The 21,678-nt window shown below is 48.2% G+C and overlaps 1 protein-coding gene and 1 long non-coding RNA gene across 8 annotated transcripts in view; one reads left to right on the forward strand and one right to left on the reverse strand.

Moving 5' to 3' along the window:
• ARHGEF2 (Rho/Rac guanine nucleotide exchange factor 2) overlaps positions 1-21,375 on the reverse strand; it is a 41,734-nt gene extending 20,359 nt beyond the window's left edge. The window contains exons 1-5 of one of the 7 annotated variants that reach the window (XM_067728135.1): positions 21,095-21,375; positions 19,560-19,677; positions 10,952-11,069; positions 10,320-10,359; positions 9,009-9,102 (exon numbers count right to left, since the gene is read on the reverse strand). In XM_067728135.1, coding sequence (XP_067584236.1) covers positions 9,009-9,102; positions 10,320-10,359; positions 10,952-11,069; positions 19,560-19,677; positions 21,095-21,354 — 630 coding nt within the window. In that variant the 5' untranslated portion in view covers positions 21,355-21,375. Of the gene's footprint in view, positions 1-3,770; positions 3,919-4,093; positions 4,255-5,831; positions 5,974-8,200; positions 8,613-9,008; positions 9,103-9,292; positions 9,558-10,319; positions 10,360-10,951; positions 11,070-19,559; positions 19,678-21,094 lie in introns of those variants that run through there. The other 6 variants (XM_067728138.1, XM_067728139.1, XM_067728141.1 and 3 more) reach the window with 6 other exon arrangements.
• Positions 7,697-14,815, forward strand: LOC137219485 (uncharacterized). The gene is made up of 3 exons (XR_010941142.1): positions 7,697-9,173; positions 10,612-10,680; positions 12,084-14,815. It is a non-coding gene; the product is annotated as an uncharacterized lncRNA (long non-coding RNA).
• Positions 21,376-21,678: the final 303 nt, after the last annotated feature.

The raw sequence follows: 21,678 nt of genomic DNA on the forward strand, positions 1-21,678 counted from the left end.
GGCGCAGTCTCTGTCCAGGCCCTTTGTTTAGGGACCAGAAGGCCCCCGGAGGGTTCCACTGGGTTTCCAGTCATCTGTAACTTAGGCCCTGAACAGCAGAGGTTCAGAGTCATAGGCTGCAAGGGGCACTGAGTCATGAGGGATGGGCTCTAAGGCTGGGAAAAGAGGAGAAAGAGGGTTCCTGGCCATGGGACTGAGAAGAGGGCTTGGGATGGTCTCAGCCAGGCTCTGCTTCCTTTATGAGCTTCCACAGACGAGATAAAGGCAGGAGGCTAAGGAGAAGGCGGCCAAACGGAAACGCTAACGCCAAAGCCAGAAACATAACACAAAAAGACATCGCTGAACACACAAAGGCACTTAACGCTTGCCTGATGAATGAAGATGAGACACCGGACAATGGGGGTGGGCACACTGGTGAAGCAGAAGAGGGGTGCTAAGGACCACAGGGAATAAAGTCGGGCTACCCTGAGACCCAGGGATCCTGGATCCCATCCTACCCCCACCCCCCACCCGACCACACCTGTCGGGTCAGGAGAGAAAGACAAGCAGAGACGGAGGGGGGAGTGATGCAAACAGACGGGCATTTGTGCAAGCGAACAATAGCTGTGCCAGGACTCCCTGCCCTCCTGGCACAGGGCAGGCCGGCTGAGTTGGGAGGGGGGCAGCTGCTGCCTGCAGCCCCTCCCCCACCCTCCCCCAAGGAGACATAAACAAACCCAGAAGGGTCCAGCCAGTTCCTCTCAGCCATTTCTCTGACCAGCTCCAGGAACCATGACCAATCTGCTCCCTCAAGCTCCTAGATGATACTTCAAAGCACAGACTGAAGCTAAGAATGGAACTACCTCCCCGCATCCAGAGTGCAGTGAGCCCCCTACTTTGGTGGCCATAATTCAAAACAGTGACACAGAGCATCTGGGGACAGGCAGACAGACACAGACACACACGCACACCAACACACAGGTCATGTGCACGCATGGGATTCATTTCTTCAGATCTGTCCCCTCCCCGACTCCAAGCTCAGGGTTCCGGGGAAGCCAGAGGGACTGAGATGGGACCCCTCTTTAAATCCCTCGGGCAGCCCTGGCAGGTCCTTCTCTAGGCAGCATCCAACCTCCTGCAGTCACTCAGTGACTTCCTTAAGCTTTTGTCTCCCTTCCCCCATCCTTGCTTCTCCCCCTCCCCTCAGCTCTTTCCCTAACCTCCAAGAAAGGCCCCTAGAATCTTTTCCTATTCCCCCAAAAGTCTCAGCCTCCCGGGAGACCCCCAATTCCTCAACTTCCCCCGCAACCTGCCAGCACTCTCAGCTCCCTCCAGGGCTCCCCCAGCCCTCTTCTCCGGCTCCAGTTCTAGTCCTGCACACAAAGCCAGCCATCTCTCCAACACTCAGAACAAAGAAACAGTCTCTCTCCTCTCTCCCCACCACACTCCAAATCTGGGGTCCTTGAGATTCCAGGGACACCCCCCTAGCCTCCAGGGCCATCCCTGATCCTCTGGCCCCTGCCCGCTCCTAGGCAGGAAAGGACCCTTTGTTCTGAGAGAGGAGACACTTAGGGTTTGGGGGGAGGAGGGAGGGAGGAACAGGGGATGAAAGAGAGAAAGGGACCTCTGGGGTTTGGGGCCTATGGAGGTAGGAAGTAGAGCAGAGAGAATGAGGGGGTGGAGGACTGGAGATAGCCTGAAAGAATAGAAATGGAGTGAAAAGAGAGGAGGCATGAGGAGGGGGAGCTGCACAGAAAGATTCTAGGAGGGTGGGAAGGAGAAAGGGACAGGTTCGACTTAAATTCCTCCTACTTCAAGGAGGTCCCGGGGAGGAAGGCAAGGAATGGGGGGGGGGGTGGTCAGGACATAGCTCTGAACCATCCCCCCAGATAGGTAGCAGGGGAGACCATCTTCCTCAAATTATCTCGTTTCCAGCGGCCCCCCTCTACTTCCCACCGCAGTATAAAAAGAAAGGAGACAGCTGGTGTGCTTGGGGGAGGGGGAAGAGGGGATCCAGGGTTTGTTGGCTAAGAATCAACTCCCCCCTTCTGTAACCACAGCTTTCCGGAGGTGGCCCTCCCCTTCCGACCAGACCAAACTGACAACCAACCTCCTCCAGTGGCCCCTCTGCCCTCTCAGATCTACCCACTCAGCCCCTCACATCCCCACCCCCAGTCAGATCCCAACCCCCGCAAAACCAAGGCCGCCCCAGGATAGAAAAAGCCAAGCTTTTAGATTCCCAGTCCCCCCCAACTACCAAAAAAAAAAAAAAAGGCATGAGGACCCAGGTATCTGGCTCCCCAACTCCTCCCAATAACAGAAAAGGGACCCGAGTATCTACCTTCCCAGAACCCCTGTCTATAGCCCCTCTCCAGGTCTGCCCCTCGCCGGTGCCCCCATGGCTTTCCCTTTTAGGGTGGAACCAAATTTCCGTGGTTTCAAAAAACCTCTCCACCCCCCTTGGCCCTGCTCCAGGGTCTCAGCTCAAACGGTTGAAAAATAAACAGACTTTCATAGCTGGGGCCTGGCCTGGCGCAGGGTTGAGAAGAGCCTGTCTGCCACCCCACTGTTCCACTGCACTTCAGCCATCTCTCCTCTGGCCCTCTGTTTGTCTTAAGCCCTACCCAAATCCCCAGTTGCTTTCCTGTTAGCAGAATCTCATCCCAACCCCCCAAGGAAAAGTTCCAGGATGGAACCTCTCCCAACTTAGCCTCTAGATGGGTAGTCAGGCTAGGAGCTAGGAGGGAAGTGTGGGAAGGGGTTTCCACCATCTCTGAGGACTCCAAAAGGGTACTGCTCCCATGCCGGTAGACTGTGATGGTGATCAGCATAGGCTGGTGATCAGCATAGGCTGCGTGCCAGGGCAGGACACTGGGATTGGAGAGAGGCCAGAGATTAAACCAGCTATGGACTTGGTCTTGGCCTTTCCTATAATGGGTACAGTGTGGGTGCCTTGAGCAGCTGGGAGGTGCTGTCTGCATGCACCACCTTCCTCCCAGCTCTCATTTATTCACCTACAAGTCAGCTTCATCATTTCCTGGGGGCTGAGGTGTGGAGAGATCATGGCCTTTGGGAGTGCGCCTGGGTACAAAGGCAGAAATAAGGGATACTTGGAAAGGAGTGGCCAAGAGCTCAAGATGGGGGTGGGGGCCAGGGTAATTATACATCCGGACTCTTGAAATGGTAGGTGAACAGTCCCAAGATAAAGAGTTAAGAGAGCTGGGGTGGGGAGGAGGGATGAGGGCACAGTGCCAAGTGGGTCAGTCTAAAGGTTTCAGTTTGTTTCAGGCTGCAAGGACAAGGAGCTTGGAAGCTGGTGGGGCAAAAAGGGATGGGGGGACCCTCTGTGTTTCAGGAACAGGGGTGCTCTGGGCCCCAAGGATGGAAGAAAGGATCCTAGCTACACAAAGACCTCTGCTCCCTTCACCTGAGGGTGATGGCTTGGGGGAAAGTAAGCCGTCCCTAAGCTGTCCTGACCCGTCACCCGCCCACCAGAGAGAAGAACTGAATCACAGCTGGAAAGTCCATCTGCGAGGAGAGGAGGAGCTGACTGCTGTCTCGGAGGGGTGGTGATGGTGGTGGTGATGGTGGGAGGAAGCCGGGAAACCACCCCCTCCCACCCCTCCGCCGGATGGCGGGGACAAAGAGGGAACGACCAAGCCAGCGACTGCAGAGTGGGGGGATACCGAGAGCAAGCCGGTGGAACCCTGGCGGAGGGGGTTCTGGAGAGCTTTCGCCGCCCCCACCCCGCCTCGACACACACACCTCCCTCTTCCCGCTCTGTCCCTTACCGGAGCAACTTTCTTTCACGCGGCCCAAAACACCCGGTCCCGCCAGATCGGAAGCCCCTAAACCCCAGGTCCGCTGGCTCCCGGGATCCCGGCAGAGAATCTGCTCGGAGCTGGAGGCGCGGGTCGCGTCTACTGCTCCCCCAGCCCCCTCCCCACTCACTCACAGTCCCCACCCACCCCGTCCCGCCGCGTTCCCGGCCGACGCTCCGCCCGATTTTGGCGCCCAGAAAGCAGGCGGGCAGACCCGGGGGCGCTGCGGGTGCCGGGGATCGAAGGGCGCCCTGAGGACAGCGGGCGAGAGGGACAGGGGTTTCAGAGCCCACCTTGCTGGCCAGCTCTTTGCTCCGGTCGATCCGCGCCCGTGTGAGGGATTCGATCCGAGACATAATCCGATGGGGGCGGGGGGAGCCCAGGAGGACGCGGCGCGGACCCTGGCGTCCGGCTTTTTCGGGGGGAGGGCGGGGGAGGGGTCCGACCCGCACGCGTCGGTCTTGGGGACAGGAAGTCTGACTCCCCTCGCCCGGCACCCAGCGCCAGTTCCTCAAACCCGAGTCTCCACCCCCGCCCGAGCTCAGGAAGGGGGGAGGCGGGGCGGAGGGAGGGCGGGTGCCGAGCGCCGGACGGGACACTTCGGTCCGTGGAGGGGCGGCTCGCACAAGTACAAGGGGCCGTGGACTAGCTCGCAGGGCCCCTCTGCCCGTTGCCCTCCAGCGCCGGGCGCCTCTAACCCCAGACGCCCGCCTCCTGGCTTCGGTTTTCCTAAAACCCACCCTGGCCCGCCTCGCAGCCCTCACCCCACCCCTGGTCTTCCCTTTCCCCTCCTCCTCCTCCTCCTCCGCAGTCCATCAGTCTAGAAAGACTCGCGGGCCGGAGGATTCCAGCCGCCCCCAGCTCTCCAGGGAACCCGGGGCCAGTTCCTTCCTGGCCTTCTGGGCCCATCAAAGCAGGCCAGAGCCACCGACCCCTTTTACGACTGGGGGCAGGCGTGGGGAGAGGGCGGAGAAATCAAAGGGGAACTAAAGGGTGGATCTCGAGAGGGCCTGAAAGGGAAGATTCACTCCTGGAGGTTGAAGAATCTGAGAGGAGAGCATTCTTCCACAAGCCCCCAACTCTCTGGGGCCTTACAAGACCGCCCTCGGCCCATCCTCTTCCCTCCTACCTCAGCCTCCACTGACTACTGGGGTGGTAGAGGGGAGGAATTCGCCACTGTTACAGAAGACTAAGAAGCTGAGGAAGTCCTTCCTTGTGTCTAACCCCAGTTCCCTCTGTTGCAAGTTAGGCTAGAACCAAAAGACCAGCAACCAGCCTTCCCCAGTCAGGGACAGTTGGAGTATGGCCAGTCTCTCCACAAGAAGGAGGGGTGCAGTAGGACATTCTTTCTGGACACTCTGCCCCAGTCTGAGGCAACTTCCACCTTTTGGGGAAAATTCCTCCTCCACTCTAATTATAATCACTCACATTGAAGTTCATTTCTGCCTCTCAGGGTCTCCCATGTCTCTGGGAGAAACAGAAGTACAGAGAGTCCTGGGACAGAGCATCTTATGTTTGCAGGGTCCCGCCTGATTTCTGGTCCCCAAAGGTGTGGAGGAAGGAGGGAGGGAGAGGAGGCCCAACCTAGACCCAGCGGCTCCCTGCCCGGGTTCAGCAGCAGGGCCTGGCTGCAGGTTTCAAGCCCAGCTCAGCACTCTTGTAGGTGCCAATTTTAGCCTCTGCCACTATTTTGGGCTCCACTGCCTGACCACTGGGCTGAGCTAGTTGGGCTCCTCACCACCACACTGCTCCTCTGGCTTCCCCTCCTGCCTAGCAACTCCTTCACCTCCTTCTTCACCCATTCCCCTATTTAGGATCCTTATATAGCAAAGACCAGAAAAAAAGGAGAGAAAATAACCATGCCCAGTTCTAGGCTGGATGGAAATTAGAAAGCAGAGAGGACTTTCCCTGGGCCATGAGGGAGGCTGACTCCTCCAGGCTTGTACCTGCAGGGGAGACCTACAGGAAGGCCCTAGGAACTCCCCCAAACCAGCAGTCTTGAGGCTCCTGGGCCCAGAACCCCAGACTTACCTCCCCACAGTGGGCAGCCAGGGCTGAGGAATGTACTAAATTTAAAAACAGACTGCCAGAAGCCAGAATCCTGGCCTCACGGCTCCACCCACTAGGGGCCCTGAGACAAGGGGTAGGCTGAGACCTCGGCTTTTCTCCCAGGCCTGGGGTGGGAGGGTGTTTCAAGCTAAGGATGGAATCTTAAAGGGCCAAACTCCAGTCTGGATACCCAATAAACCCAGGGCCTGAATCCCAGAGTTATGTGAAGGATCTCAATCCCCAAACTCAGCGTAGATGGTCTCTATGAAAGGAGAGGACTTAATCTTCCAACCCTCTTCTGTCTCCTACCCCAATCTTCAATATACTTTTCACCCATCTGCTCTTTGTTACCCTGCCTCTCACCCTATGCCCTCTCCTTCCTCTTAAGAGATGAGTAGTAAGGAAGGGGACTTGCAGGGTGGGTAAAGGAAACCGGTCTACCTTTAAGAACACATGTGCTTTTAGTGAGCTAGGCCTGCAGCTTGACTTAATTTCCATTTTCTGTATCCTCTGGAACAGTGAACCCTTTTCCTTTCTCCTTGGCATCCCCTGCCCCTTCTTCCAAACCGTTTTTATCCCAATCCCTGCTCCTCCTATCCAGTGATGCTGCCCAGATTTTCAGAAATTATTTTTTTAGATACACAAAAACAAAAGCCAACCCTGATTTCTGCCAGAATCTAAAAGTAGCCACCACTTTCTTTAGCTCATTTAACTTAACAGATATGTCCCCCACATTTCACGGGTAGGGAGGCCATCCCAGGGAAGAACCTGGTTGTCAGGGTCTTGGCCAGTAGGTGAGCAGAGAAAGCCACAGGGATACCTGGGCCCAAGTCCTACAGTTCCCAGGAGGAGGTTTACTTTTCTTCTTATTACTTTGGACCTTGTGTATTCTGGGAGGGGATGATTAAGGCATTATTGACTCCAATGGCCATCCATCAGAAATGGTGGAAGAAGCGAAGAGAGGGGATAAACTATTACGTAGGTTTACTGACAGAAGCAGAGACAACAGCGTATAGTCAAAGCTCTAGGTTTGTAATACAGCTCCACCTTTTGCTAACTGTGGGATCTTGGGAGAGTAACCTAGGCTCTAAGTTATCTTGTCTATGAAACAGAGATTAAGGGGCTTCCCTGGTGGTGCAGTGGTTAAGATCTGCCTGCCAATGCAGGGGACACGGGTTCGAGCCCTGGTCCGGGAAGATCCCACATACCGCGGAACAACTAAGCCCGTGCGCTACAACTACTGAGCCTGTGCTCTGAAGCCTGCGAGCCACAGCTACTGAAGCCCGCACACCTAGAGGCCATGCTCTGCAACAAGAGAAGCCACTGCAATGAGAAGCCTGCACACCTCAACGAAGAGTAGCCCCCGCTCGCCACGACTAGAGAAAGCCGCGCACGGCCAAGAAGACCCAACGCAGCCAAAAATAAATAAATAAGTTAATTAATTTTAAAAATAATAACAAATGTAAGTAAGAGCTTTAAAAACAAAACAAAACACAGAGATTAAAATATTTATCTTTGCCAGAGTGTTATAAGAATTAAATGAGATGACCTCTGGAAAAGTGTTTTGTCAACTCTACAATGCTAGTCAAATAGGAAGGAATAAGCTACTTCCTTCTCTCACTGCTTGACTGAGCTTCGCTTCACCCCCACCCCTGGTGTTTACCTGTTTATGGCCCCTATCCTGAGCTGGGAGGAGGGGGAAGAAGAGATTTAGTGATGCAAGCACACACATTCATGAGGGTGGAAGCAAGATGGACCAGGAGATGACAGAGAGGGAAACAGGAAGACAGAACGAGAGTCCTAGCAAGGAAAGGCAGTCGACTGGGACAATGTCCTGACGATGCTTAGCTCTTTCCTGCTGGCTGTCTGGGCTTCAGTCTCTGCCCACTTTCTCCTTCATCCCCTCACCAAACTGCCAGGCCAAGGGCGGGCAAATGCAGACCAACTGGGATCTGGATGGCCCCTAGACAGCACCGACTTCCTCTACCATTCCCACTGCAGGAAAAGAGGGTGATTCTGCTGTCAGACTCTCCTACCCTGAACAGAGAGGCTGTGGGGAGAGGGACTCAGACCCAAGGTCTGGGTGTTGGCTTTGTTCTCTTTGTAGAGAGCTCTGCTCCCCCCCACGGCAGAAAAGAAGCCTCACTGTGCCCACCTCGCCCTGCTCTCAGACTGCCTGATCTCACGCTTCAGCTCCCTGCCTGCGGCCTGCAATGAGAAGGAGCTGAGAACCTGGTTTTGTTTCTGCCCTCCCTGCCCACCCAGAGGAAGGAGAATCCTGGCTGAAAGGCTGGCAGAGAAGAGAGCGCTGGCATTGCCGGCGGGGCCAGGAGGAGCCCAGGCAACCTTACTGGGTGAGGATCCCGTGGTGCTTCGAGGTGAATCTGATGATGTCTTGTCTGGGGTTTCTCTCAATGTTCAGGAGCCGCCCCGGTGGGAAAGTACATGCATACTTGGGGAAGCCAGGAGAGGAAAAGGGGGGAGTGGCTCATTCTGCCAGTAAATGAAGAGAGTGGAAATGAATTCAAGCAGCAGGCAGAGCTCCTAGTTTCACCAGAGCCGGGGTGTTGGTAATAAGGAAGAGAGCAACGTGCCTTCACCTTCCTGGGGTCGGAACTGCACGTGGCCCCACTGGTACGGTGTGTATGCGCTTCCACAATCATACGCTTTCCTGGCTTCCACTCTGCCTACGGTCTCATTTCAACTCCTTCAGCTGCCGTATCCACCCATAAAATTATGAGTGTAAAAGCACTTTGCAAACCCGAATACTCTCTGAAGAAGTAAAAAGTACTGCTGTAATTATTATGATTATTATGCCCGATGGTTAAGATTTCGGCTGCCCACCTCTCAGCTATGTGGGGCCTCCAGAGAGGGAGGGCTAGGCCACTCCCCAGCTTCTGAGGCTCCTGGCCCATCTCCCCTTCCAGCTGTCCACAGCTGGCTGCTAAGCTGGAGACATAGGGAAAGCAGAGGAAAGGTGATTTACTGGGACAGAAGGAGGGAGACTGGGAGATATACCATGTTCCCTTAAAACCTGAACCATTGCCCTGAGTCTCTGCCTACCAGCGGAAGCTGGGGAGGGGAGCAGATGGTGAGGGGGAGGGGAAGGGAACTGGGGAGGGCAGTGGGTCCCGGGCCTCCTGCTTCCCCAACTCCTACCTTGGCCTTTCCGGTCATGCCCAAGATGAAGCTGAGGGTCCGTCTCAGGGAGGAGCCTGCCCAGGTGCCTGAGCCCCCTTCCAGTTGGCTACAGCTGCAGAGAGAAAAAGAAGAGGTGAAGAGATGGAGCTGGAGCTGGAAAAGAACAACAAGATACTCCCAGAGGTACGGTGGATGAAGTGCCATGACCAGGGGAGAGAGAATGGGGAGATACGGGGGAAAGACAGAGAAGGGTGAGGAAGAGAGAGGAAGGACTCAGGAGAAAGAGGCCCCCACTCCCCTACCTCCTCGGATTTCCTAGATATGGTCACTACAGTTTCCCAGGCCCTTCTATTTATGAGGAAAACTCCAGGCTCCTCCCAGATAAATACAGACTCCCCCTTCCTACCTAATCCAGGCCCAATCTCCTCTTTCATGCTGCTTCCCAACGGAAATGATACGGGGAGGGGGGCTCTCCAAGGGCACATTTTCCCCTCACAAAACAAGAGTCCTGTGTACGACCCTCCCTGCTGTTTGGAAAGGGCCTCTGGGCCTAACGCCAATAAGGACTGAATTTCCTGGGATTTCATCAGCCCCATCCCATGAGCTAATCCCAAACCCAGAGCCAGGAGGATGTGTCAGCTAGAGATTTTCAGGACCACAAATCAGAGCTTGATATCTTAAAGGGCCCATTACTCGCTCACACACCCACACTGTCTTAGAGGGCTAACCCACTCTAATCAGGCTTCAGCTGTAGGAGCCAAATAAACAGGTGCTGATTTTGCATGCTTATTTACATAGATACTATGTAAATCTCCCAGCCTCCACCTCGATTCCTGAACAATATGCCTTCAGCCCCTGCCCTCTCCCCTTGGGGCGCTACAGCCCGTGCCCAGCTCTCCTTAGGGCCACTCCCCATTGGTCGATTATCTCAGCTATCCAAAGCTGGTCCATGGTCCTTGGTCACCGTCTGTCCCTAAGATTGTGCAGCAGCGAATCTGCCTGCTCACTTTTCTGACACTGACAACAGCAGTCAACCTCCACTCTCTTATTTAACAGACACTCTGGGGTCTATATACTCCTTTTCTTTCCCTGATTTCTTCTTCATCCCATGGAGCTACCGGGAAACTTCTTAGTCTTCCCCAGCCAATGAGAAGAAGGGGAATTCTATGCAGCGCAGGTAGAAGGATATTTGGAGGTCTTTCATAAGAAACGTTAAGGGGAACAATGTTTCAGGAAACAGAGACCCTTGGGGCTACAAAACCCATGGCCTAGTCCCATTGTCCCTCCCCCATCTAGGGCTTTGAAGGGCTCTGTGTCCCCCAAACTCACCTTTTGCTGAGGTCAGCAGCAGAGGACTGGGACAAATTCCCTGCCAACACAAAAGGAGACGTGAGGTGTCCAGCTAAAGTCAGACAAAGGCGCCCAGGGCTGCCTCCCCCACCCCCTCCACCTGGATCAGGTTCCCAAGCTGCAGGTGCTTGTGACGCCATTCCTGAGGGCGGGCACTGGGGAGTAGGGAAGGAGGGAGGTGTCTGAGCAGAGCAGAGCTGAAGAACTTAGGAGCCAGGGTAACAGAGCACCGGCGTTGTGTGGATAGGGGGCTGAGAGGCCAATGTCTCAGTTCCTTTTCAGTGAATGGCGAGGGCAGAGGATTCACTCTGAGCTCCCAATGCCTCTTGTTGATGACAAGGTACGTTGTGGATAACTGTCCTCCATCTCTGGTGACAGGGGAAGCTAGAGAGCCTCTCTGTCCTATGTCCTCCTTCATTGGAAGGAGAGCCTCAGAATACCAAAGTCCTGAATTCAGATCTCTCACTTGAATAAAGGCATTTTGGGGTTTCCAAGGGTGTGTGGTTAAACATAATGCAGGACATCTGGACCCTAAACAGCTGGCTCTGAGGAGTGGGGTGAGACAGGCAGAGGAAGGGGCCACCACTGCTTTGCTCCCCACTTTTACTCACCAGCTGGATCTGAGCAGCCCAAGAAGTAATTGATGCCACTCATGGATACAGACTTGGAAAGCATGCCAGTGGGCGAGTGGTCCAAAAGGCCAGCAGATGGGTGACAGGAACGCTGACCCTAGAATCGTGTTAAGAATCCTCATGCAAAGGTCAGGCTTCATCCATCTTCCCCCCCCCCAAGGCTCTTCACTTTCCCACAGCAAAGCCCTTCTTCAAGGCCTTCAGGCCTTCTACCCCTCCCCACTACCCATATCTGGAACATTCCACTTGAAATAGTTGAGAAGTTATTCCTGCTATTTAGCAGGCATCACTCTGTTGCAACTCAAACCCTGGCTGCCTTCATATAGAAAATACCTTAGAAAAGATTTACCCTGAATCATTTCCAGAGATGAAAAACTCAATATATAGAGGTCAGGCAGGTAATGAAAAAACAAACACACACACACGAAAACTGGGGCAGTCTGGGTTTAAAACAATAGGGATTAGAAATATTCATAAACCCCACACCCAATCTTTCGAAAATCACCTTTTTGTTCTCAAGCCTACATGGAGCATTACAATAACTGGCTACATATCAGTCCATAAGGCAAAATGTAACATGTTTCAGGTAACCTCCATCAGAGAGATCATAGGAAACAACCCGGAAATCCCTTTTCAGTAGCTTGGATAAAGAACCTGTGGTATATTTATAAATAGAAGCATTATTCAACATTAAAAATGAACAAACTACAGTTCAGCCAACAATATGGATGAATCTCATGTAAGAACGAAGACACAAAAGATTTACATACTTTGTGGTTACATTCATATAAAGTTTAAAACAGGCAAAACTAATTGATATTGTTTAGACATACACATAAAGGTGGTAAATCTATAGGGAAAATCGATCTCAAAAGTCAAGAAAGTGGTCCTCCCTGCCAGGAGGGAGAGGGTTATGAATGGGGAGGGACACGGGGGGGCTTCTGGGTTTCGGTGGTACTCTATTTTTTTTTAACCTGGAGTAGTTACATGGTTGTTTGCTTCCTAATTGTGCATTACGTTGTACATATAAGTTTTATATACTTCTCTGTATCTATGTTATATTTCAATTTTTTTTAAAGTTTTAAACAAATCTCCATTTTTTTTTTTGCAGTACGCGGGCCTCACCGCTGTGGCCTCTCGCGTTGTAGAGCACAGGCTCCGGACGCGCAGGCTCAGCGGCCATGGCTCACGGGCCCAGCCACTCCGCGGCACGTGGGATCTTCCCTGACCGGAGCACGAACCCGTGTCCCCTACATCGGCAGGCGGACTCAACCACTGCACCACCAGGGAAGCCCCAGATTTAGAAATTTTAAAACACCCTTCTAAATAAACTTACTGGTCAGAGAAGAAATCATTATGGGGATTTAAAGGTATTTTATAACAACAATAATGAAAATACTACTCAAAAAAACTTGTGGGAGATGGCCAAAATGTATCACAAGGATAATTTGTCGATTTAAAATGCTTAACTGAAAATTTTTTAAACTGAAAATTCATGAGCTATGCCGGCTTAAAAGGTTAGAAAAAGAACAACAAAACAAACCCAAAGTAAATAGAAGAAAGGATATGATAAAAGCAGAAATCAATGAAGTAGTAACAAATGAAATAGGATCAATAAAGCCAAGAGTTGATTTTAGGAACAGGCAAATAAAATAGACAAACCTTTGATAAGGGTGATGCACAAATAAAAGTAGAATGAAAGAGTGGACCTAACTACAGAAACAGTAGTGACTAGAAAGATAATGCTATCTACAACTGAATGCCAGTAATTTTGAAAATGCAAACAAAATAGACAAATTCTTTAAAAAAACAAACAAAATATCTATAACTTACCAAAACTGAATCTAGAAGAAATAGAAAGTCTGAATGGTCCTATTAAAGAAATGGAATCAGTAGTTAATCTTTCTATAAACAAAACAAACCACACCAGGCCAAAACAGTTTTATAGTCAAGGAGCAGAGCTTTCAAGGAATAGCTCACTGAAATCTTATACAAAATCTTCCAAAGAATAGAAAACAAAAACAAAAGCTTTCCAACTCTTTCTATAAGGCAAGTATAACCTTGATTCTTAAACTACACACAGACCATATGACAAAGGAAAATTATGGCCCAATCTCTCTTATGAAAAGTACAAAAATTCCAAACAAAATATTAGCAAACTGTAATAGATTTTAAATAGCCACAAATTATTTGCAGCTCCTACCATCAAGAAGGAGTCTATTTCTTCACTCAGTCACAGGCTGGCCTGTGACTTACTACGATGAATAGAATGTGGCAGAAGTAGCATGATGTGATTTTTGAGCCTACACCTCAGGAAAACTTAAAGCTTCCACTCATGCCCACTTGGAATGCTATTGCCATGTGAACAAGCCCAAGCCTAAGCCTTCTGGAGAAGCCATGTGGATAAGAACCAAAGTATCACAACGGGCAACCTGCCAACCCACAGGCATGAATACGGCTGTCCTTGACCATCAGCCCTATTCAGCCACCAGACAACTACAGCCACATAAGTGAGTCCAGGTGGAGCCAGCAGAAGAATACCCAGCTGAGCTCAGTCCAAATTAACCACCCATAGAACTGTGAGGGGGAAAAAAAGGTTGTTGTTTTAAGCCACTAAGTTTGGGGTTGATCTTTTACGCAGCAATAGATAATTGATGCCACAAATAAATCCAGCAGTGCGTAAAAAAGATAATCAATCCATCATGAAAAAGTCAGACTTATCCTAAAAATATAAGGGTGGTTTAAGATGAGGAAAATCTTTAAATGTAATTTACCTCAATGACATATTAAAGGAGAAAAAACATAACCAACTCAGTAAAAGTAAAAAAACCATAGGATAAAATCCAACACTCACTCATTGTAAAACCAAAGACCTGGCAGTTACAAATGGAAAGAATCTTCCTTAACTGGATAGAGTATCTTTTAAAACCTTACAGCCAAAAATCGATTTCAACGGTGAAACATAAGATACACTCCCTCTAAAATCAGAAACAAGACAAGGATAGCCATTATCACCATTTCTGTTCAGCACTGCAATAGAGCCCCAGCCAAGCACACACAGTAGGGCAAGAAAAAGAAATGAAAGAAATAAATATTGAAAAAGAAGAAAGCAAAATTCATTTAAAGATGACATATGGGCTTCCCTGGTGGCGTGGTGGTTAAGAATCCGCCTGCCAATGCAGGGTGACACGGGAAGATCCCACATGCCGTGGAGCCACTAAGCTTGTGCACCACAGTGACTAAGCCTGTGCTCTAGAGCCCATGAGCCACAACTACTGACCCCACGTGCCACAACTACTGAAGCCCGTGTGCCTAGAGCCTGTGCTTCACAAGAGAAGCCACCACAATGAGAAGCCTGCGCACCACAAGGAAGAGTAGCCCCCACTCGCCGCAACTCGAGAAAGCCCGCGCGCAGCTACGAAGACCCAACGCAGCCAAAAATAAAAATAAATAAATAAAATTAAAAAAAAAATAAAGATGACATAATTGTCTACTTAGAAAAGCCAAAAAAATCCACAGATAAATTGTTATAACTGAAAAAAAGAGTTTAACAAGGTAAATAACTATAATTAATTAAATTGCATTTCTATAAACCAAAAATAATTATAAAATGTAATTAATGTAATTTAAATATAAGAAAGCATTTATAATAGCAACAAAATATATAAGGCACATAGAAATAAATCTAATAAAGATTGACAAGACCTGTATGAAGGAAACAAATACTTTGTTAAAAGACATATTTTTTTAGAAAGCCTAACAAGATAGAGATATTATTTTTCATGGATAAGAAGACTCAATATCAGAAAGAAGTCAATTTTTCCTAAATTAATCTTTTTTTTATTCATCCACCAAATATTTTCATTTTTTATTTGTTTTTTCTTAACATCTTTATTGGAGTATAATTGCTTTACAATGGTGTGTTAGTTTCTGCTTTATAACAAAGTGAATCAGTTATACATATACATATGTTCCCATTTCTCTTCCCTCCTAAATTAATCTTTGAATTCAGTACAACCTCAGTCAAAATTCAGCAGAATTTTTCATTTTTAGAAATTGATAAGCTGATTCTAAAATTCACATAGAAGTGCAGAGACTTCCCTGGTGGCCCAGTGGTTAAGAATCTGCCTTCCAATGCAGGGGACGCAGGTTTGATCCCTGGTTGGGGAACTAAGATCCCACATGCTGCAGGGCAACTAAGCCTGCGCACCGCAACTACTGAGCCCGTGCACTCTGGAGCCCGTGCACCACAACTGGAGAACCCTGCACGCTGCGATGAAGATCCCATGTGCTGCAACTAAGACCTGATGCGGCCAAATAAATAAATATTTTTATTATTTAAAATAAAATAAAATTCACATAGAAGTGCAAAGAACCTAGAATAGCCAAGATAACCTTAAAGAAAAATAATAAAGTAGGAGGACTTACACTATTACATTTTTAAGACTTACAATAAAGCCACATTAATTAAGATAATGTGATACTGGCATAAGAATAGACAAATAGGGCTTCCCTGGTGGCGCAGTGGTTGGGAGTCCGCCTGCCAATGCAGGGGACGTGGGTTCGTGCCCCGGTCCGGGAAGATCCCACATGCTGCGGAGCGGCTAGGCCCGTGAGCCATGGCCTCTGAGCCTGTGAGTCCGGAGCCTGTGCTCCGCAACGGGAGAGGCCACAACAGTGAGAGGCCCGCGTACCGCAAAAAAAAAAGAATAGACAAATAGATCAATGGAACAGAGAACAGTCCCCAGCAATAGACTCACACAAATATAGTCACTTGATTTTCAACAAAGTCACCACAGCAATTCAATGGGGAAAGTAAGTTTTTTAATGAAGCAACTGGATATTTACATAGGGAAAAAACCAAAACCTTGATTTCTCCCGTACACAAGAACCTAGATAAATCACAGACCTAAATATGAAAGCTAAAACTATAAAGCTTCTAGAAGAAAATATCGAAGAAAAATCTTCACGTTCTTGGGGTAGGCAAGATTTCTTAAACATCACCAAAAGCACTAACCATTAAAATAATCGATAAACTGGACTTCATCTAAATTAAAAACTCATGCTTATTAAAATACACTATTAAAGTAAAAATGCAAGTCAAAGACTGAAGAAGATACTCACAATACATATATCTGACAGAGGACTCAGATCCAGAATATATAGAGAACTCTTACAAATCAATAAGAACAAGACAAGCTGTTTTAAAAATTGAGCAAAAGACTTGAACAGACATTTCACCAAAGAAGATATTCAGATGGTCAATGAGAATATGAAAAGGTGCTCAATAAAATTTTTCAACAGGGACATGAAAATTAAAACCAAAATGAGACAATTCTAAAACATCCACCAGAATGACTAAAATTAAAATCTTGACAGTAATAACTTATAATAGAAAAGAATCTGAAAAAGAATACATATCTATCTATCTATACATACATATAACTGAATCTCTTTGCTGTACACCTGAAACATTGTAAATCAACTATACTTCAATAAAAATTTTAAAAATTTTAATTTAAAATCTTGACAAAAAAGTATAATATACCTAAGAATACATCTAATATATATCTACAAACTCTGTATGGAAAAAAATTGATAAAACTTTATTAAAAGACATTAAATGAAGAAGTATACTATTTTCATGGATGGGTAGGAAGAAGCAATACTGTAAAGATGTCCACTTTCCCTAAATTAATCTTTAGAGTCAATGCAACTCCAACTAAAATCTCAAAAGTTTTTTTAAATACATGTTTTGCATGTATGTTATATTTCAATAAATATGCTCTTTTTAAATTAAGAAACTCTGTTTCTTTAAAGGCACCATAGGAGAAGGAAAAGACAAACCACTTTTCTCAGTCTTTGAGAAAAGATCATTGCAACACATATAACCACAAAGGATTAGTATTCAGAATATGTAAAGAACACGTTCAAAACAATAAAGTAAAAACCCTCAAAGAATCCAATAGAAAAGTGGGCAAAAGACATGAAGAGGAATTTCACAGAAGAGGAAACACAAATGACCAAGACACATATAAAAATTGCTCAATTCCATTTGTAATAAGGATAATTCAAATTAAAACCACAATGAGATTTATAACCACTAGATTGGCAAAATTAAGAAATCTGATGACTCCAAGTGTTGGAAAGCATGTGGATCAATGAGAACTCTTATATACTGCTGATGTGGGTGGAAACAGTTTGCCATTAACTTATAAAAATGAACATCTGTGTACACTATGACCTAACAGTTCTACTCCAAGGTATATACCCCAGAGAAATTCTTGCAAATGAGCACTGGAAGATGGATAAAAGGATGTTCATAATGACACTCTTCATAATAGTAAAGAATGGAAATTATCCAAATGTCCATCAACAGAAGATTGGAATGAAAATAATTACCTATAACTATTTGTAACACATGGATAAAAATTAGAAACAGAATGCTGAGTGAAAATGCAAGTTATAGAAAATTTTGTACAATATAACATCATTGTTTTTAAAGTCAGAAACAAACAAAAAAGAAATAATACATCATTAGGTAATGCTTTGTGTTAAAACTATTTAAAAAAAAGTAAATGAGTGACTAAGAAAATTCAAGATAGTGGTTACCTCTGGTGGGAAGGCAAGGGAATAATAGAAGAGAGGAAGACATAAATAAAGATAAATGTACTGGTGATATTCTAGTTCTGGAGATGGATGGGTGATTGATTAGGCATTCATTTTAAAATACTATATTTATGACAAATGGAAAAATACAATAGAGAGTACTAGCAACTCTGGCAAACTGGAGGGTACAGCTCCCATCTAAGGACATCTGAATTTTGGAAAGTGTAAACACCATGCTGGCCAAACAAAATAAATTTTGAGCTAGACTTGGCTTGGCTTTCAAACTAGTCTGAAAGCCCCAGTCTAGTTTAATGAATCTCAGACTTTTGGTCTGTGGACTTTGCTGAAGACTTATACCTATTTGCTGCTGCAGGAAGATACAAAAAAACCCCAAACATACAGACAAGGAGAAATTTAAGGGAAGTGCTTAAAGATTAGGTGAAGAGAGAAGAGGAATCAGAACAGGAAGACATAAAAAGAGAAGAAACAAAAAACCACTAGAGAAGGGGGGAAAGAAGAAGACATATAATACCAAGAAGGGGGAAGCAGGGAGAAGAGAGAGGTGGAAGAGAGAGAGAGAAGTACAAAGGAATGGAGGGGAGAAGAGAAAAAAGAAACCGTTATCTCCTGTGTGCTAGCCTCTGTACTGGGCACTTTAACACTTTTTTTTTTTCATCTAATAATCACAACTTTAAAAGACAGTTTTTAGTATCCTGATTTTCAGAAAGCTGAAATAAATTGTTCAACTAGGAGCAGTGTGACTCCCAAATCCTGTTCTTTCTACCGTACCACATTGAATCAGATGTGAGGGAAGACCTACAGAGATGCTAATGGAGAAAAGTGGGAGCTGGGAGAAGATGGGTTTTGCTGCTTCCCTGACAGGCTGTAACAGCCCCCTCTTCTCAACCTCTCTCCCAAACCACAGGCACTTGAACAATGAGGCCGGGTGGGTACCCCTGGCCAGTTAGAGGATGTGCTGGAGGGGAGGTAACCTTAAGTCACGGGCTGGAGACAGTTCCACGTACAGCTGTCCCTCATTATCCACGGGGGATTGATTCCAGGATCCTGTGGATACCAAAAGCTGAGGATGCTCAAGTCCCTCACATAAAATGGCATAATACTGAAATTTGCATATAACCTGTGTGCGTCCTCCCATATACTTTAAACCATCTCTAGATTAATTGTAATACCTAATGTAATATAAATGCCATGTAAATAGTTGTAAATGCTATATAAATATTTGCCAGCATGAGGCAAATTCAAGTTTTGCTTTTTGAAAATTTCTGGAATTTTTTTTCAAATGTTTTTGGTCCATGGTTGGTTGAATCCATGGACGCAGAACCTATGCATACAGAGGGCTGACTGTACTCAGGGACTCCTAGCTGGCAAACCCAGTGATGTCTCTAAAAGCTTCGTGTATCCTCAGTGGTCTCTGGGTCCTGGCTTGAGATCTTCCCTGTGATGTTCCCTTCAGCCAGAAGTCTGAGCAATCTCTATATCCTTTCTCACTTGATAATCCTATGATTATCTTGTTAGAGAACTACTGTTTCAGGGTACCAGATGCCTAGTTTCATCCTACAAATAATAAGTTCATCTCCAAATCTGAGAAATGTGGGGTCTACACAAAGAAGTAGTTATAACACCAAGGGGAGCAGGGGCCTTTTAATGAGAGAGGAATAGAGATACCCACATCAACACAGAGACACAGACACAGAAAGGAAGGCACAGAGAGTCTCAGAGAAAGAGACAGAGGCAGGATACCAAGAGTGGGGGACAGAGCATACAGACCCAGGAAAGCAGACAGAGGAGTAGAGACACCAGATTCAGATTCCATCAGATGGAGTCAAAGTGATGCCCGGACACAGGGAGACCCAGCAGCTTGCAGAACAGAAGAGGCACAGAGTGGTGGCTGGACAGGCAAAGGGGCAGGAGAGGGGGAGGAAGGTGGTAGCTTCCATGGGGATTTGTCTATCCATACCACGCAGGAGGGTTGGCCACCTTGGTGCTGCAGTTCCAGAAAGGGGTCCAGTTCCTCTTGGCTCTGCAGCAAGCGGGGCTCCTGGGAGCCCACACATCCCGATGCCTGCAGTTTGTTCCTGAAACACACATTGCCACCACTGCCCTCCAGTCCCAGTGGCCTGTGACAGGCACCAGGGAGGAACACCGCCTCATCCCAGTCCTGTTGCTTGCCCCCAGCCCAGCCCTTCCGGTTAGCCTAGGCGCAGGCCAGACCCAAACTGGCTTCCCTTTGGGGCTGTGCTTTGGCAAAACTGTGGAGCTGGCTTCAGGCAAGGGTGACCCCTGCTGGTCAAAGGACAGTACTGCCCTCCAGAAAACAGCCAGCGTTCAGCAGGGAGGGAAAGGAAGGGTAAGCTGCATTCTCGCTCTTTGCCTGGTGTCTGATGCCAACCTTAGCTCCTACTAAGATAAATGGTGTGCCCAGGGCTCCCTTTCTTCTCTACCCAAGGGTCAAAATTAGTGCCTGGTAGTGAAAGGTGACACCTGGAAGACCGTGAGATACAGTCGGCACCACGTAAAGCGTACTCAGAGCATCTCTGCCTTAAATTAGCCGCTCTTAGCAAGGTGCCATGAGTCCTGCGGACAAGGCTTCTCACCCAAGTTCCCTCCCAAGCCAGTTCAGGGACAAGGTCCTCTCCCCTCACACAGCCCAGCCAGCCCCGCCTAGGAGCTAGAGAAGCTTGGTCTACTCACCAGAGCTAAGAGAACTTGTCCAAGGGGACCATTGTCAAAGCAGAGAGACAGGGCCCTTCCACGGCTAGCAGGCCCTCACAGTGACCACTCACACTGAACTCTTCATGCTGACCCCTGGACCTTCTCTTTCTGGCTTCCTCTGTCTTTGGGGATATGGTCAGTGATTTTCCAGGAGAGGGGAAGAGCTGGGTCCCGCTCTTCTAGTCTGCCAAGCTTATGTAGGCCCCTGAGCCAGAGTAGTTCCTCCCCAATTGTAGGGCTGGACTATGATACCTAAATATCTTGGGCCTGCCTCAGCCTGGATCCAGCAGGCAGGGAGCAATTTGGGAAAGGGGGCAGGTTCCATGCCCCAACCCTGGGAGCACTTCTCTCAAGAAACCTCCCAAAGTTCTCTGGGCCTCAGTTTCCTCATCTGTAAAATGAGGTGATGGGGCCATATGATCCCTGAGTCCCTTCCAGCTCTGACACTGTTGTATGGTCCTAAGAAACCCAAGTGGGAGGTGGAGGCAATAAGACCTGAGTGTCCTGCTACTCACCTCACCTCCATACCTTTCCCTCACCATCCTCACCCACCTGCCCTTGAGACCAGGTAGAAAGAAGGAGCTAGGACTATTAGGTAGAGCCACATTTTGAAAGGCAGGGTCCACCCTCCCCAAAGGCCCGCAACAGGCCTGGGTTCGGATTCTCCAGGGAAGAGACTAGGGGCCCAGGTCTCTTCAACTCCTGTCATTCCTTTCCAACCACTTCTCCGAGGTATAGGACTTGACAGAAGGAGAGACAGGAGGTCCCCTGGTGTTTTACCCGCTCAGTGGATCCTGGAGCTCCTTGCCCGGCCCCCAGCTATGTCTTTTGAAGGGGTCGTAGTTGTGACTGTAGGCACGGAAAGCCCTCGACCTTCGGAGGGGTACAGCGTGGAAGCCGTCTCCCTCCTTCTTTTCTCCCTCTTCCTCATTCTCCTCCAGCTGTTCTCTGGACTCGACCACAGACAGGCAGCGTCGAGTGTGGCCTTGGGGCACCAGGTCTCCACCTGTGAGGAGCACCTCTGGGACGTCCTTGTTCATGGGAGGTACACACAGGCCAGTCTGAATCAAGAAGACAGAGAATGGTGAGTTCTAGAATTCTGGAATTTGGAACTAGAAAGGGGTCCCAGTCAGCCAGGCCTAGAGCATCCTGTCACGCCTCCTTTTACCAAGGCACAGAATTGGAGGATGGCTGGCTCAAGATCATACGAGGAATTAGTTGCAGAGTCAAGCAGAGAACTTGGGTTTTCTGACCCCCAGTCTAGTGTTCTTTCCAGTACATAATGACATCCTCATTCACTCATTATTATTCCATTTAATGAGTACCTATATGGCAGAGGACCAAGCCAAGCAAAGAGAAATAGA

This window comes from Pseudorca crassidens, chromosome 2 (genome assembly GCF_039906515.1).
Source record: "Pseudorca crassidens isolate mPseCra1 chromosome 2, mPseCra1.hap1, whole genome shotgun sequence".
In the NCBI taxonomy this organism is placed as follows: domain Eukaryota; kingdom Metazoa; phylum Chordata; class Mammalia; order Artiodactyla; family Delphinidae; genus Pseudorca; species Pseudorca crassidens.